Source organism: Saccopteryx bilineata, chromosome 11 (genome assembly GCF_036850765.1).
Source record: "Saccopteryx bilineata isolate mSacBil1 chromosome 11, mSacBil1_pri_phased_curated, whole genome shotgun sequence".
Taxonomy (NCBI): domain Eukaryota; kingdom Metazoa; phylum Chordata; class Mammalia; order Chiroptera; family Emballonuridae; genus Saccopteryx; species Saccopteryx bilineata.
This window is the reverse complement of record NC_089500.1, coordinates 36,240,758-36,252,696: the sequence shown is the minus strand read 5'-3', so window position 1 is coordinate 36,252,696 and position 11,939 is coordinate 36,240,758. Positions and strand designations below refer to the sequence as shown.

Genomic DNA, 11,939 nt, shown 5'->3' with positions numbered 1-11,939 from the left:
CTGGTTTCAGGAACCACTTGCTAGGTTTTAGTAAAATCAGCCTTAGAAAGGAACGAGGCATTCCTTTACCTATGCTGTCCTCTGGTTTCTCCTCCTTTACCCTCTGCTCTTGTCCAGGTTCCCAAGATATGATGACAATATCACTCAGTGTTCAGGTGAATAAAACTTTATTTACAGGAACAGGTGTGTATTTACAAAAACAGCCACCCCTATTTATTTACATATTGTTCTTTGCCTTTTGTGCTATTATGGAAGAGCTGCATAGTCATAACAGACTAAAATATTACCTGCCACTTTGCAAAACGTTTGTCAAGCTCTAGTCTATGAGCATAACACTAGTTTTGGAAAATACTTTGGCTAGGACAGACTGGATCCTATCAAATAGGCTTGGGAAACTTCATGAATGCACATGAGCAATAAAGAAACCTCTTTAATTTTAATCCCGTATTTCCCTAATTGGCTTAGTTGGGGAACTTTTTTTCACTAATACCTATTAACATCCTATTCAGTAAGACACATTTTGGAAAATGCTTTTTTTATACTGTGTTTATCGACTGAAGTCTTCCTACAGTCTAAGAGGAAATACTCCGCCTTGGAACATCTGTATTCATCTACTTACATTATGATCAAATGTTATATTGAGTAAATCTTTTAACTATCTCATGCAGTTTCAACTCTAATGAGCAATGATGATAGATACCAGTGGCTGTTCTTTCTACATCCTGATAAAAATCACCTCAGTTTCCAATTTGTTTCCAGACCCTAATTAAAACTTCCTGACACCAGGAGACACAGCAACTCAACCTGATTTCTATACATTCTTTCCAATGGATGTATTATAAAACTGTTCCTCACTGTAGTGCCCTAATCGAAACTCCTAACGTGCCAGATGCACTTTGGTTGACTCTGCCGCATCTATAAGCACCCTCTCCCCTACTTTTCCGCAGAGCATTGTTGCAAGGCTTCTTGAAGCTCCGCTCTCAGGATACCGTCCTCAGTAAGGCCCATAAAAAACCCCTAATATCCTCAAAGATTCAGTTCTTTTTTTTTTTGACAGGTATAATAAATAACCTTGAATGTATATAGGTAATAGTAAAATACTTAGGAATTTTGAGTATTTATTACCTTTACTTTTAATAAAATGTATTCATCTGTAAGCTGATATAACTTAGTTGTTCATTACTGGCTGTGTTTAACTGGCTCACAGAATTGCTGAGGATCTTACACGCAGTTCTCATGAGTGAACACTTAGGGCACCGCTGTGAGCCTCTCCTCCCTCCCAGACTTTCTCTCTCCCTCAAACCCAGGGCCCTAAACTTCCCAAGAAGAGAGTGTCCTTAGCTGTCACCTTCCTCTCCACCCCACCCCTGAATCACAGGGCAGAAGGAGTGGAGAAGCCAGAGACCTACCTAAGACCCAGAAGCGCAAGCAGCATTGAAGCTAAGTGCTCAGACTGACAACCCCACTTTCAAGAGTTGCTCTGTGCCCAAATTTTGAACCTTGAGTCTTTCTGAGCCTACAGAACCAGGGTTTTTGCTCTGCCTCACTTCTGTGCAGCCTCCTGTGGAGGGGCTGGGGCCCCACCTGCTCCGGACTTGGCTGAGCCCAGCCCCTGCTGCCATGGCCCCACCGCAGCTGGCCTCCTTCAGAGAGCAGCCTCCCTTTGAAACACCCTCCCGCCTCCCTTCTACCTGCATCAGGGCTTGCGTTTCAATTCCCTGTAGTCCCTCTTGCAGTCTTATACCCCTTTCCTAGTTAAAAAAAATTTTTTTTAAACCAGACTTTTTAATTAACAGATACTAATATTCTTCAGATTGTTTTATATATACCACATCCTGGTGGAATGTCTATGCCTTCCTCAAGAATCCGGTTCTCAGACATGTCCCTTCCTGCCACCAAGCATAACACAATTACTTCAGGTAGGTGAGGAATTGAGAACTATGAAGTTGGTAAAGCTGACTCTTCCATCACAGGTCAAAAATCAAAACAAATACAAAGGCTGGGAGATGGGTATGGGAAAAAGTTTTTTCCTGGGGTTGAAAAACTATAAGCGGATAATGCTAGGAACATGCAAGGCAGAATCAGCAAACAGTACCCCTGAGAGATATCTGAAAGGGGTCAAGTTTTCTTCAGCATCTTCTCACTTCCTCCTTTAGATCTCTGCAGCCACCTCCATCCCTGCTAAGCCCCCTTCAAAAGCATGCCTGTGTCCCACTGCAGCTGAAGCCTTGCTCTTACAAGCTGCCAGGCAAACCTTACATTTCAAAGGCAGATTTGGGTATGCTATTAGTATGCCTTCTTGCTCTTACAAGCTGCCAGGCAAACCTTACATTTCAAAGGCAGATTTGGGTATGTTATTAGTGTGCCTACATGCATCTGCAGTTTAATGGAATCTTCTGGAAATCCGCTCTAAGGGTATGAATCTTTAATGGGATAATTTCAGTTGAGCAAGTTATTTGAACTGCACAAGCCTCAAAATACCCAAGTCTTCTAAGTAGCTGATTTATAAGGTAATTTCTGTTAGGAGGCATTTCCTCAGCTGATGAATGGTCCCTATTCCTTGGTACTCCTGAGACCCCACTACAAACCCTCCAATGCCTTGCCTATCGTCAGAACTCTCTCAATCAGCTCTCTTGTTGAATACTTTTGATAACAATGGTCAACTACCTCTTCAGAGTGATTTCAACTCACCCTTAAGCTCTGTTGTCAAATCTTCTATCCAGTCTTTCTTGATACCTGCCTTCCCCTCCTCCACTCACCATAATGCTTACAATAGACTTAAGATAACTAGTTGGAATCTAGTGCTAATTTTTCCATTTACAGATCATCTGAGGTTAGCAGTAATCTCTGTCTAGCTATGCTAAAGCACAAATTAGGTGTAGTTTCACCTGCTCTTCTTGTTGCTTTGTACACTTACCTGGAAAATGGAAACATTTCTATTTAGGCAGACACCATTGTTCTATGGCCACCTGAAAGTAAACCCTCTGGTTTTCTTTAAAAATGTTTCACTTTCATTCTTGAAAAGTTTTCTTGAGTTTAGAATTTTGCCTTAAGAGTTAGTTTTTTTAAATCCTTTGAAGACAACCCACTATCTTCTGGCTTCATTATTTTCGGTGAGAAGTCAGGTATTTGTTGAACTACTGTTACCATTCAAGTAAGTTTTGTCTTCTGTATTCAAGATTGTTTCCTTCTGCCTTTAACTTCCAGCAGTTTCTCTATGATGCATCTGGATACATAGGTCTCTTTCCATTTTGCTGTTTGGAATTTACTGAAGTCATTGAATCTCTAAGTTGATGTCCATCTTGGTAAATTCTCAGATTCTCTTCAAGTACTGCTTTTGCCCTATCCTCTCTCTTCTTTCTAGGACTCCTAATAAACAGGTAAGACTTTCTCGTTGAACCCAGTGGGATTTTTTCACTTTCCATCCTTTTCCTTTCCTGCTTCAGTTTAGATTACTTCTCCTGACCTATAATACCTCTTGTCTCAAAGTGTGTCAATGTAAGATTTCACCTCTCAGCTGCTGCTATGGAAGTGGTCAAACACTCCAAAGCAAAGTAGTCCCAAATGATGGTCTCACTTCTTTCTTCTGGATTTTGGTCCTCTAATAACTATGTTGGTAACACTTTGTTTTTAATGTTTCCTTCTGCTTTGTTCAGAATTCTTACTTCTTTTCAGCAGGAAGGCTGAATTACCTGGTCTGCCACAACCAGCACCAGGTAATTCATGGTAATTTGTAGTGGTTCAATAAGCACTGATCTTCCTTCTCCCAGGATATAAAAGGATTATCCAAATTTGCTGGGCATCAGACTTGACACTTTTATAACAAGGTCACAAGGACTGTAGGAACAAAAGCTGTAATTCACTTCTGGAAACAAAGATGATAATGCTACCTCAGGATACTGGCATGGCACCTGTTATAATACAGTTAGCATTCATTTTAAATTAAGAATACATTAAGTTCTCAGAATAAAAAAAAGGGCATCTAATAAATCTATACAGTGAATAACGTGTTTTTATTCTATTTACAGTACATTTGTTATAAATATAATACATTTTTGAAAAGCTTTTTAATTACTTGAGATTTATATTTTAAACAGATCAACTCAATTTGTTAAAGTTACATAATAAAGAATATGATAATTTAAATGACAAAAATCTCATATTGTAAATAGTGCACGCTATGCTGAGATGAATGAGGGGAAAAAAAGTCAAACTCCTTTCAAAACTATATTCAAAGCATCAGAAAAAAACTTTTTCTTCTTTTTACAAAGTTATGTATAAGCCATAGGAACCACCAGGTAGTGAATGAAGTATGATGATGACAACCAAAGTTCAAAACTGATTTTAGAGAACTGTGTGAAACAGGACAGGAAAGTTGTATTTAATACTCTATTGAACTTCACAGTAAAGCCTGAATTTGACTAATGGCTTAGGAGTATTGCCAACAAGGACTTTCCTTCCTCAGATCGTTTCCTAATATTCGTATACCATCCATAGTTGTAACAGTAGACTTAGACACTGGTTTTTAAGGTGGGGCTTAATAAGGTGCATGGATATGTTGAAATTCTGTATTATAAGCAGGTAAATTATTACCAAGTTTAAAAAAAAAAGTATCAGTATTCTCAGTCCAACGTGCTTTGTATCAACAAAGTGACAAGTATTTTGCAGTGATCTGACACCAACCTCCAGAACAAGTTAGGTATTTCAAATACTGCTGTAAAACCCAGTCAGTAAAATAAAACTGATTCTTGTGGATTTCAGTACAACTTTATAAGCTGTCACACATTATTAATGATGATCAGGGCAGGCATGGAGTTCTGCTGACTTGTTTCAACCACTGTAAGTTGGTCCGATAACTTGGCAAATACCCTAGGAGTTCCAAGGTTATAAACACCTGTATGCACAAAGCATGCTTTCAGCTGCAAACTGTGAATCTCCTCGCCTTTAAGCCGAAGTTTATACTGTGTCTGTCCAAGCCATGTAAATGACCCATGGATTTCCAATGATTCTGGACTAAGGAAAGAGGAACAGATAAATTGAATATTTTTTTCTTTATATGTATTTTCCCAGTCCCAATAACACAACTCTTTTCATCTAGCAATTTTAGTTCTAGAAATCATTTTATGAAGCCAATTATTTATTGATAATAACAATGGCAATGCTCTTAATACTACTGCTATAATAGCTAATATTTATTAATAGTTACTACATTCTAGGTAAGACTAAGAGTGAGTTACCTTAACAGTCATTATAGCAGCTAGTAATAATAGAACCTGATTTCAAACCTGAGCTTTTAATCACCACTTGATTATCCATACATAAAAATAAATGTGTATACAAGAATGCTTATAATATTGAAACTGTTTATAATACTGAAAAGTGGAGAGCAACATAGTATCTACCAATAAGGCAATAGTTACTCATTTTATAATATACATAATCATACACAGAGTATGTCTACGTTTCAGAGAGCTGCTTCAGATCCTATTAGGGGTTTTATACAATAATCAGTATATTTTTCACATTGCTTTTCTAAAAATCCAAAAACTTCTGAATTCTAGAAAGCATCTAGCCTTGGAATATCAGATATGGGAGTATGAATGGAACTGCATTTTAAAAAATTAAGTATTATTTATAATCAGGAAAAAAGAACTAAAAAAAAATACTATCTATCACACACTTGCTGGTTTTCAATTTTAGAGTTCTTTCTCACCAACAAACTTTAAGAAAAACTTTTAGCTCTAGCCAAACTCATGTGCTGCTTTTGGAAATGCTTCCCATGTTGCCACTATCTTAATGCTAAGGCAATCCTGCATAACTCCTCTCTAACACTTCTGTAACACGCCCGAGTAGTAAACTTGCTCTATCCATGTTAGTAATTATTTGCATAATTTCGAACTATCACACTGTTCTGAAATCAATCTTAAATTGTAAAATAATCCTGCACTAAATATTTACCTTGTTGGTTTATGCCGAAGATCAACTATTACATCGACATCAGCCTCAGAACAATTGGAAAGCAAAAGAGTGACTGGCACTAAACAAAGGCTGTGGAAGAAAAACAAACAAACAATCAAATTAACTCTGGATTTTTAAAATACTAGAAACCAACACTGAAAAACAACAACACTTAAGGGTACCTAACAGCATAAGTTCCATCAAAACAATTAGACTTAAGAAAGGAAAAATACTGAGTTCCAAAATCACTTAAGACAAATAGTGTACAATGCCTGAATAAACATCAGAATACGTACAACCACAAAACTATTTTATTTTAATTTATTATAGCTAATCTTAAAAATATATATATATATTTCTTGCTGGCTATTTCCCAAAATGAAAACGTCAATGGAGAAAAAAAAAAATCATGACAATACCAACAACGAACTAATCCTGTTTTCTTCATATTTCTTGAAAATTACTTAATTTTGTCCAGAACAATATTTGCTTTTCTATCAGAGATTTGCATAATTATAAACCATTATGCTTTGGAAAAATATGAGAATTATTTTCACAAAGTTATAAGGAGAAATCTTTCAAGTGGACATATCTGCATAGGTAACGTAGTTTCTGGTATCACTTCATAATGAATAAATTACCAGCACATACTCCCGCATGCGCCTGACTGGGATCCACCTGGTATGCCCACTAGAGGACGATGCTCCATTGCAACCAGAGCCATTCCAGGACCTGAGGCAGAGGCCATGGAGCCATCCTCAGCGTGCCCGGGCCAACTTTGCTCCAATGGAGCCTTGGCAGCAGGAGGGGAAGAGAGAGACAGAGAGGAAGGAGAGGGGTGGGGGTGGAGAAGCAGATGGGCTCTTCTCCTATGTGCCCTGACCAGGAATCGAACCTAGGACTTCCATATGCTGGGTGGATGCTCTACCACTGAGCTAACCGGCCAGGGCCAATAGCCCACCTTCTTGAAAGGGTGGTCTGCATCAAGTATCTTTACTTACATACCTCCGACACCCTCCTCAACCTCCTATGTCACGCTTCCACTCCCACTACATTGTAATATTCTCAAAAACCTCTATCATCAGATGCAATGAACACCTTTTTTGGTCCATTTACTATCTGACCTTTCTGCAGCATTGTAAACTGCTAACCACTTCTCTCTCCTTGAACTGTTCTCACTCAACCTTAGATATACCACCTTCTCCCCACTGGTCTTTTCTTTCTAATTTTTGACTGCTACCTATCAACCAGTCTTCTTCATGGACTCCTTTCTTTCTCCTTATCTCTGCTCTCAGATGTCACTGTTCTGCAGGTCACCATTATCTTTTTGTTCTACCTCCCCTCCCCCCTTACTCAGGGTGACTTCTCCAAACTTCATACCTTCAATTATCACTTACAGACTGGTTTTAACAGACTTCTCTCCACCTTTTCTTATACCTATAACCCAGCAACTTTTTAAAGTGTCATCTGATTTAGGCCTTTTTATTTTTAGAATCTTAAGTTATATATCAGGCTATTTACCAAAATTATAAGCATATCATTCCTCCAGAAGATTACTATTTAATGAATCTTAAATAATGCTATTGAAATTTGAACTGTTTGACGTATCTATAAGGTAGTCATGTTTTAGGTTTAATTTCTGTGTCTAAAACAAACACAAAATGATATATTTTTTCCTTGTTTTTGACTTCATGCTAAACCTGCTCATCAAATGGAAACTTCTGGCAACTATAGTGGCTGAGGCCATACCCAGCTTTAGCCACAGCAGCAATACACAGGAACTGCAGTAAAGGATAAATTACATAAGGTCAATATCTATAGACTGAATATTAGTCTAAATTTCTTCTTCAATATTTAGGCTAATGCCATTGTCAAAAAAATAAATAAATGTGTGTGTAGTATATAAATGTTTTAACAAAAAAAACTCTCAAACCTTTTTTGATGAAATGGATGATTAAATGATTCTGGATAATGAAGACTAGTTTTAATGAGATTAGAAAACTGCTCTACTGATGGTCTTGAAGAAACTGTAGTATTTTCTGATCTGAAAAATTTCAACAGTTCCATTTCTGGTGGTTCCTGAGAAAAGAAAAAAATATATGACAATAAAATCACTGCCTTGTTATAATAAAGTATGATATATACAAACAATCAAAATTAGAACCAATAAAGCATGAATGATACTATTTCTTTTTTTTTTTTTTTTTTACAGACAGAGAGTGAGTCAGAGAGAGGGATAGACAGGGACAGACAGACAGGAACGGAGAGAGATGAGAAGCATCAATGATTAGTTTTTCATTGCACGCTGCAACACCTTAGTTGTTCATTGATTGCTTTCTCATATGTGCCTTGACCGCGGGCCTTCAGCAGACCAAGTAACCCCTTGCTGGAGCCAGTGACCTTGGGTCCAAGCTGGTGAGCTTTGCTCAAACCAGATGAGCCCGCGCTCAAGCTGCCAACCTCGGGGTCTCAAACCTGGGTCCTTCCGCATCCCAGTCCGACGCTCTATCCACTGCGCCACCGCTTGGTCAGGCAATACTATTTCTGCTACTATTTAAACAAACAGTTGGAATCATTTGTGATATAATCTAGGCTAAAGAAACTCAGATCTAGAAACATTTATTCATTCCCTATTTGTTATGTGGAGCTGGACATGAATTCCAGCAACTTCACATATTAAGTCTATGATCTTAGACATTTAACACATTAAGACTTATTTCCCCATATATAAAAAAGAGTACATAATGATTTCAAAAGTTGTGTTTCTCATCTGGTAAAACTGCTTAATACTTAGGCTACAGTTAATCAATTGTAAAGCATTATATAGTTGACATAAAATTGCCTTAAAATTCAATTTTGAAAATATATTGTTCTGTTTTATATATTATAGTGCTTTAACTATTAACTAAAAGTTTATATATATATATGTAAAAGTATTAACAGTGACGGTGTCAGGCACACTATAAATATTTCAATAAATATCATTATGATCTAAATAAAAAGAGAGTAACATCTCATTTCTACTTTATTTTCTTGGTTATATTTTCTCCATTTTCCTTCACCATCCACAAAAATTTTGATTTTTAATTTCTTGCTACTCAAGTTGGATTCTGATCTATACCAGGAATTGGCAACTATAGCCCATGGGTCAAACCCAGCTTGCCTCCTGTTTTTGTAAATAACTTTTCATTGAAATATAGTGACAGTCTATCTACATTTGCTTTTAGACTCCAACAACAGACATAAGTAATTATGATAAAGACCTTTATCATCTACTAAAGAATTTGTACCAATAGTTTCACAATAAGGATTTGATTCTATCTTATAATAGTTCAACCACGAGAGAGGTAGGTGTAAAGTACTATTAACCCTTGTTTTAGCCAGACCAGGTGGTGGCACAGTGGACAGAGCGTTGGACTGGGATGCGGAGGACCCAGGTTCGAAACCCCAAGGTTGACAGCTTGAGTGCGGGCTCACCAGCTTGAGCATGGTATCATAGACATGACCCCATGGTCTCTGGCTTGAAGCCCAAGGTCGCTAGCTTGAGTCCAAGGTCGGTAGCTTAAGCAAGGAGATACTTGCTCTGCTGCAGGCCCCTGGTCAAGGCACATATAAGAAAGCAATCAATGAACAACTAAGGAGACTAAGAAGCCACAAAGAAGAATCCATGCTTCCCCTTTCTCTCCCTTCCTGTCTCTACCTGTCCCTCCCTCCCTCCCTCCCTCTCTCTCTCTCTCTCTCTCTGTCTCTGTCACACACACACACAAAAAATCCTTGCAAGTGATGCAAGTAATTTGCATAGATCATCAATTTGAATGTCTTTGGGCTTCAATTGTCATATCTCCCAAGCTCAGTTAGTTATATAAAGAGAATATAAACTACTTCAAAAGTGAAACACAAAGAAATAAATATGCTATATACAGTACAAAAAATGGAGCTAACAAGGTTAGATGTTAATAAGTTACTTTTTTTCATTTTCTAAATACCAATCTTGCTATTGTTTGAGATGTTCCAAATTATGACAATGTTATAGCATTTACAACTAGAACTCAGATTTTTTTATTATTCAAAGGGAGAAAACTTATTTTTTAAAAATAGGAAATAGATTTGGGATTGAATTTGGTATCATTAAACGTAATAAAAAATTACCATTAGTAACTATCAAAATAAAAACTGATTCAAATTACAGAATCACCAACAAAAGCTAAAATTAGTGAACCTAAGCCCGATGAAAAATGAAGCATTTATAGTCTTAAATTATCTCTCCATCAATTACTTGTTATTATATAAGGAAAAACAGTAACTTTACTATAGAGAAACATAGCAGACAATACTTTACTCAATTGGTCCATCACAAATCATGGGAAAAATTATTACTGTGTGCCTTCTGATATAATACACTGACAAGGATATAACATCACTTATGTAGTATTTCTGTATTAAAATGTATGACTTTAATCTAATCATGAGGAGACATAAGAAAAATCCAAAGAGGTATTACTATTCATTAAAATAATTGGCCCAGGCCCTGGCCGGTTGGCTCAGCGGTAGAGCGTCAGCCTGGCATGCAGGAGTCCCGGGTTCGATTCCCGGCCAGGGCACACAGGAGAGGCACCCATTTGCTTCTCCACCCCTTCCCCTCTCCTTCCTCTCTGTCTCTTTCTTCCCCTCCCTCAGCCGAGGCTCCATTGGAGCAAAAGATGGCCCGGGTGCTGGGGATGGCTCTGTGGCCTCTGCCTCAGGTGCTAGAATGGCTCTGGACGCAACAGAGCGATGCCCCAGAGGGGCAAAGCATCGCCCCCCTAGTGGGCATGCTGGGTGGATCCCGGTCGGGCGCATGCGGGAGTCTGTCTGACTGCCTCCCCGTTTCCAGCTTCGGAAAAATGAAAATAATAATAATAATAATAATAATAATAATTGGCCCATACTCTTCAAAAATGTCAATGTCATAACTGACCAAGGCACAGAAACTATTCCAGAATAAAGGAAACTAAAGAGACATGACAAGAAAATAAAATGCATCATAATCTGGATCCTGGAAAAGGAAAAACAAACTGCTACAAGGATATAATTGAGAATTCTGAGTACACCTGATTACAGACTGTATATTAAGAGTACTGCATCAATGTTAAACTCCCAAATTTTAATCACAGTTTTATGATTATGTAAAAGATTATCTTTCATGCTCAGTGATGTATTTAGGTGTAGAGGGAGAGAATGTCTGCACTTTACTTGAAAGTAATTACTTAAAATAATCAAGAAAAAAAATCAGTATCTATGCATATAGAGAAAGAACAATAAAGCAAATAAGATAAAACACTAACCACTAGTGAACCTGAGTGAAAGGTATAGAGTCTTTTCTATTCTTGCAGCTTTTCTGTAAGTTTGAAAATTATTTCAAAATAAAAGTTGTCAAAAATAGCCCTGGCCAGTTGGCTCAGCGGTAGAGCGTCGGCCTGGCGTGCGGGGGACCCAGGTTCGATTCCCGGCCAGGGCACATAGGAGAAGCGCCCATTTGCTTCTCCACCCCCCCCCCTTCCTCTCTGTCTCTCTCTTCCCCTCCCGCAGCCAAGGCTCCATTGGAGCAAAGATGGCCCGGGCGCTGAGGATGGCTCCTTGGCCTCTGCCCCAGGCACTAGAGTGGCTCTGGTTGCGGCAGAGCAACCCCCTCCCCACCGAGGGGCAGAGCATCACCCCCTGGTGGGCAGAGCTTCGCCCCTGGTGGGCGTACCGGGTGGATCCCGGTTGGGTGCATGTGGGAGTCTGTCTGACTGTCTCTCTCCCTGTTTCCAGCATCAGAAAAATACCAAAAAAAAAAAAAAAAAAAAAAGTCAAAAATAACGGGAAGAAAAGCTTCATAATTGAGATTATTTATAAATCTAAGGTAACTATTTTGATTACTGGACTAATGTGTGCTTCAGTTTTGTTCACAGATACTAAGATTAAATACTAGTACTTCAGGAAAAGTAAGAAAATCTATT

The 11,939-nt window shown here is 38.2% G+C and overlaps 1 protein-coding gene across 5 annotated transcripts in view; it reads right to left on the bottom strand.

The window, feature by feature from the left end:
• Positions 1-3,994: 3,994 nt before the first annotated feature.
• Positions 3,995-11,939, bottom strand: part of TRAPPC8 (trafficking protein particle complex subunit 8) — an 81,081-nt gene continuing 73,136 nt past the window's right edge. For all 5 annotated transcript variants that reach the window (XM_066247602.1, XM_066247604.1, XM_066247603.1 and 2 more), the window contains 3 exons: positions 7,892-8,037; positions 5,959-6,048; positions 3,995-5,013 (listed from right to left, as the gene is read on the bottom strand). In XM_066247602.1, coding sequence (XP_066103699.1) covers positions 4,779-5,013; positions 5,959-6,048; positions 7,892-8,037 — 471 coding nt within the window. In that variant the 3' untranslated portion in view covers positions 3,995-4,778. The remainder of the gene's footprint in view (positions 5,014-5,958; positions 6,049-7,891; positions 8,038-11,939) is intronic.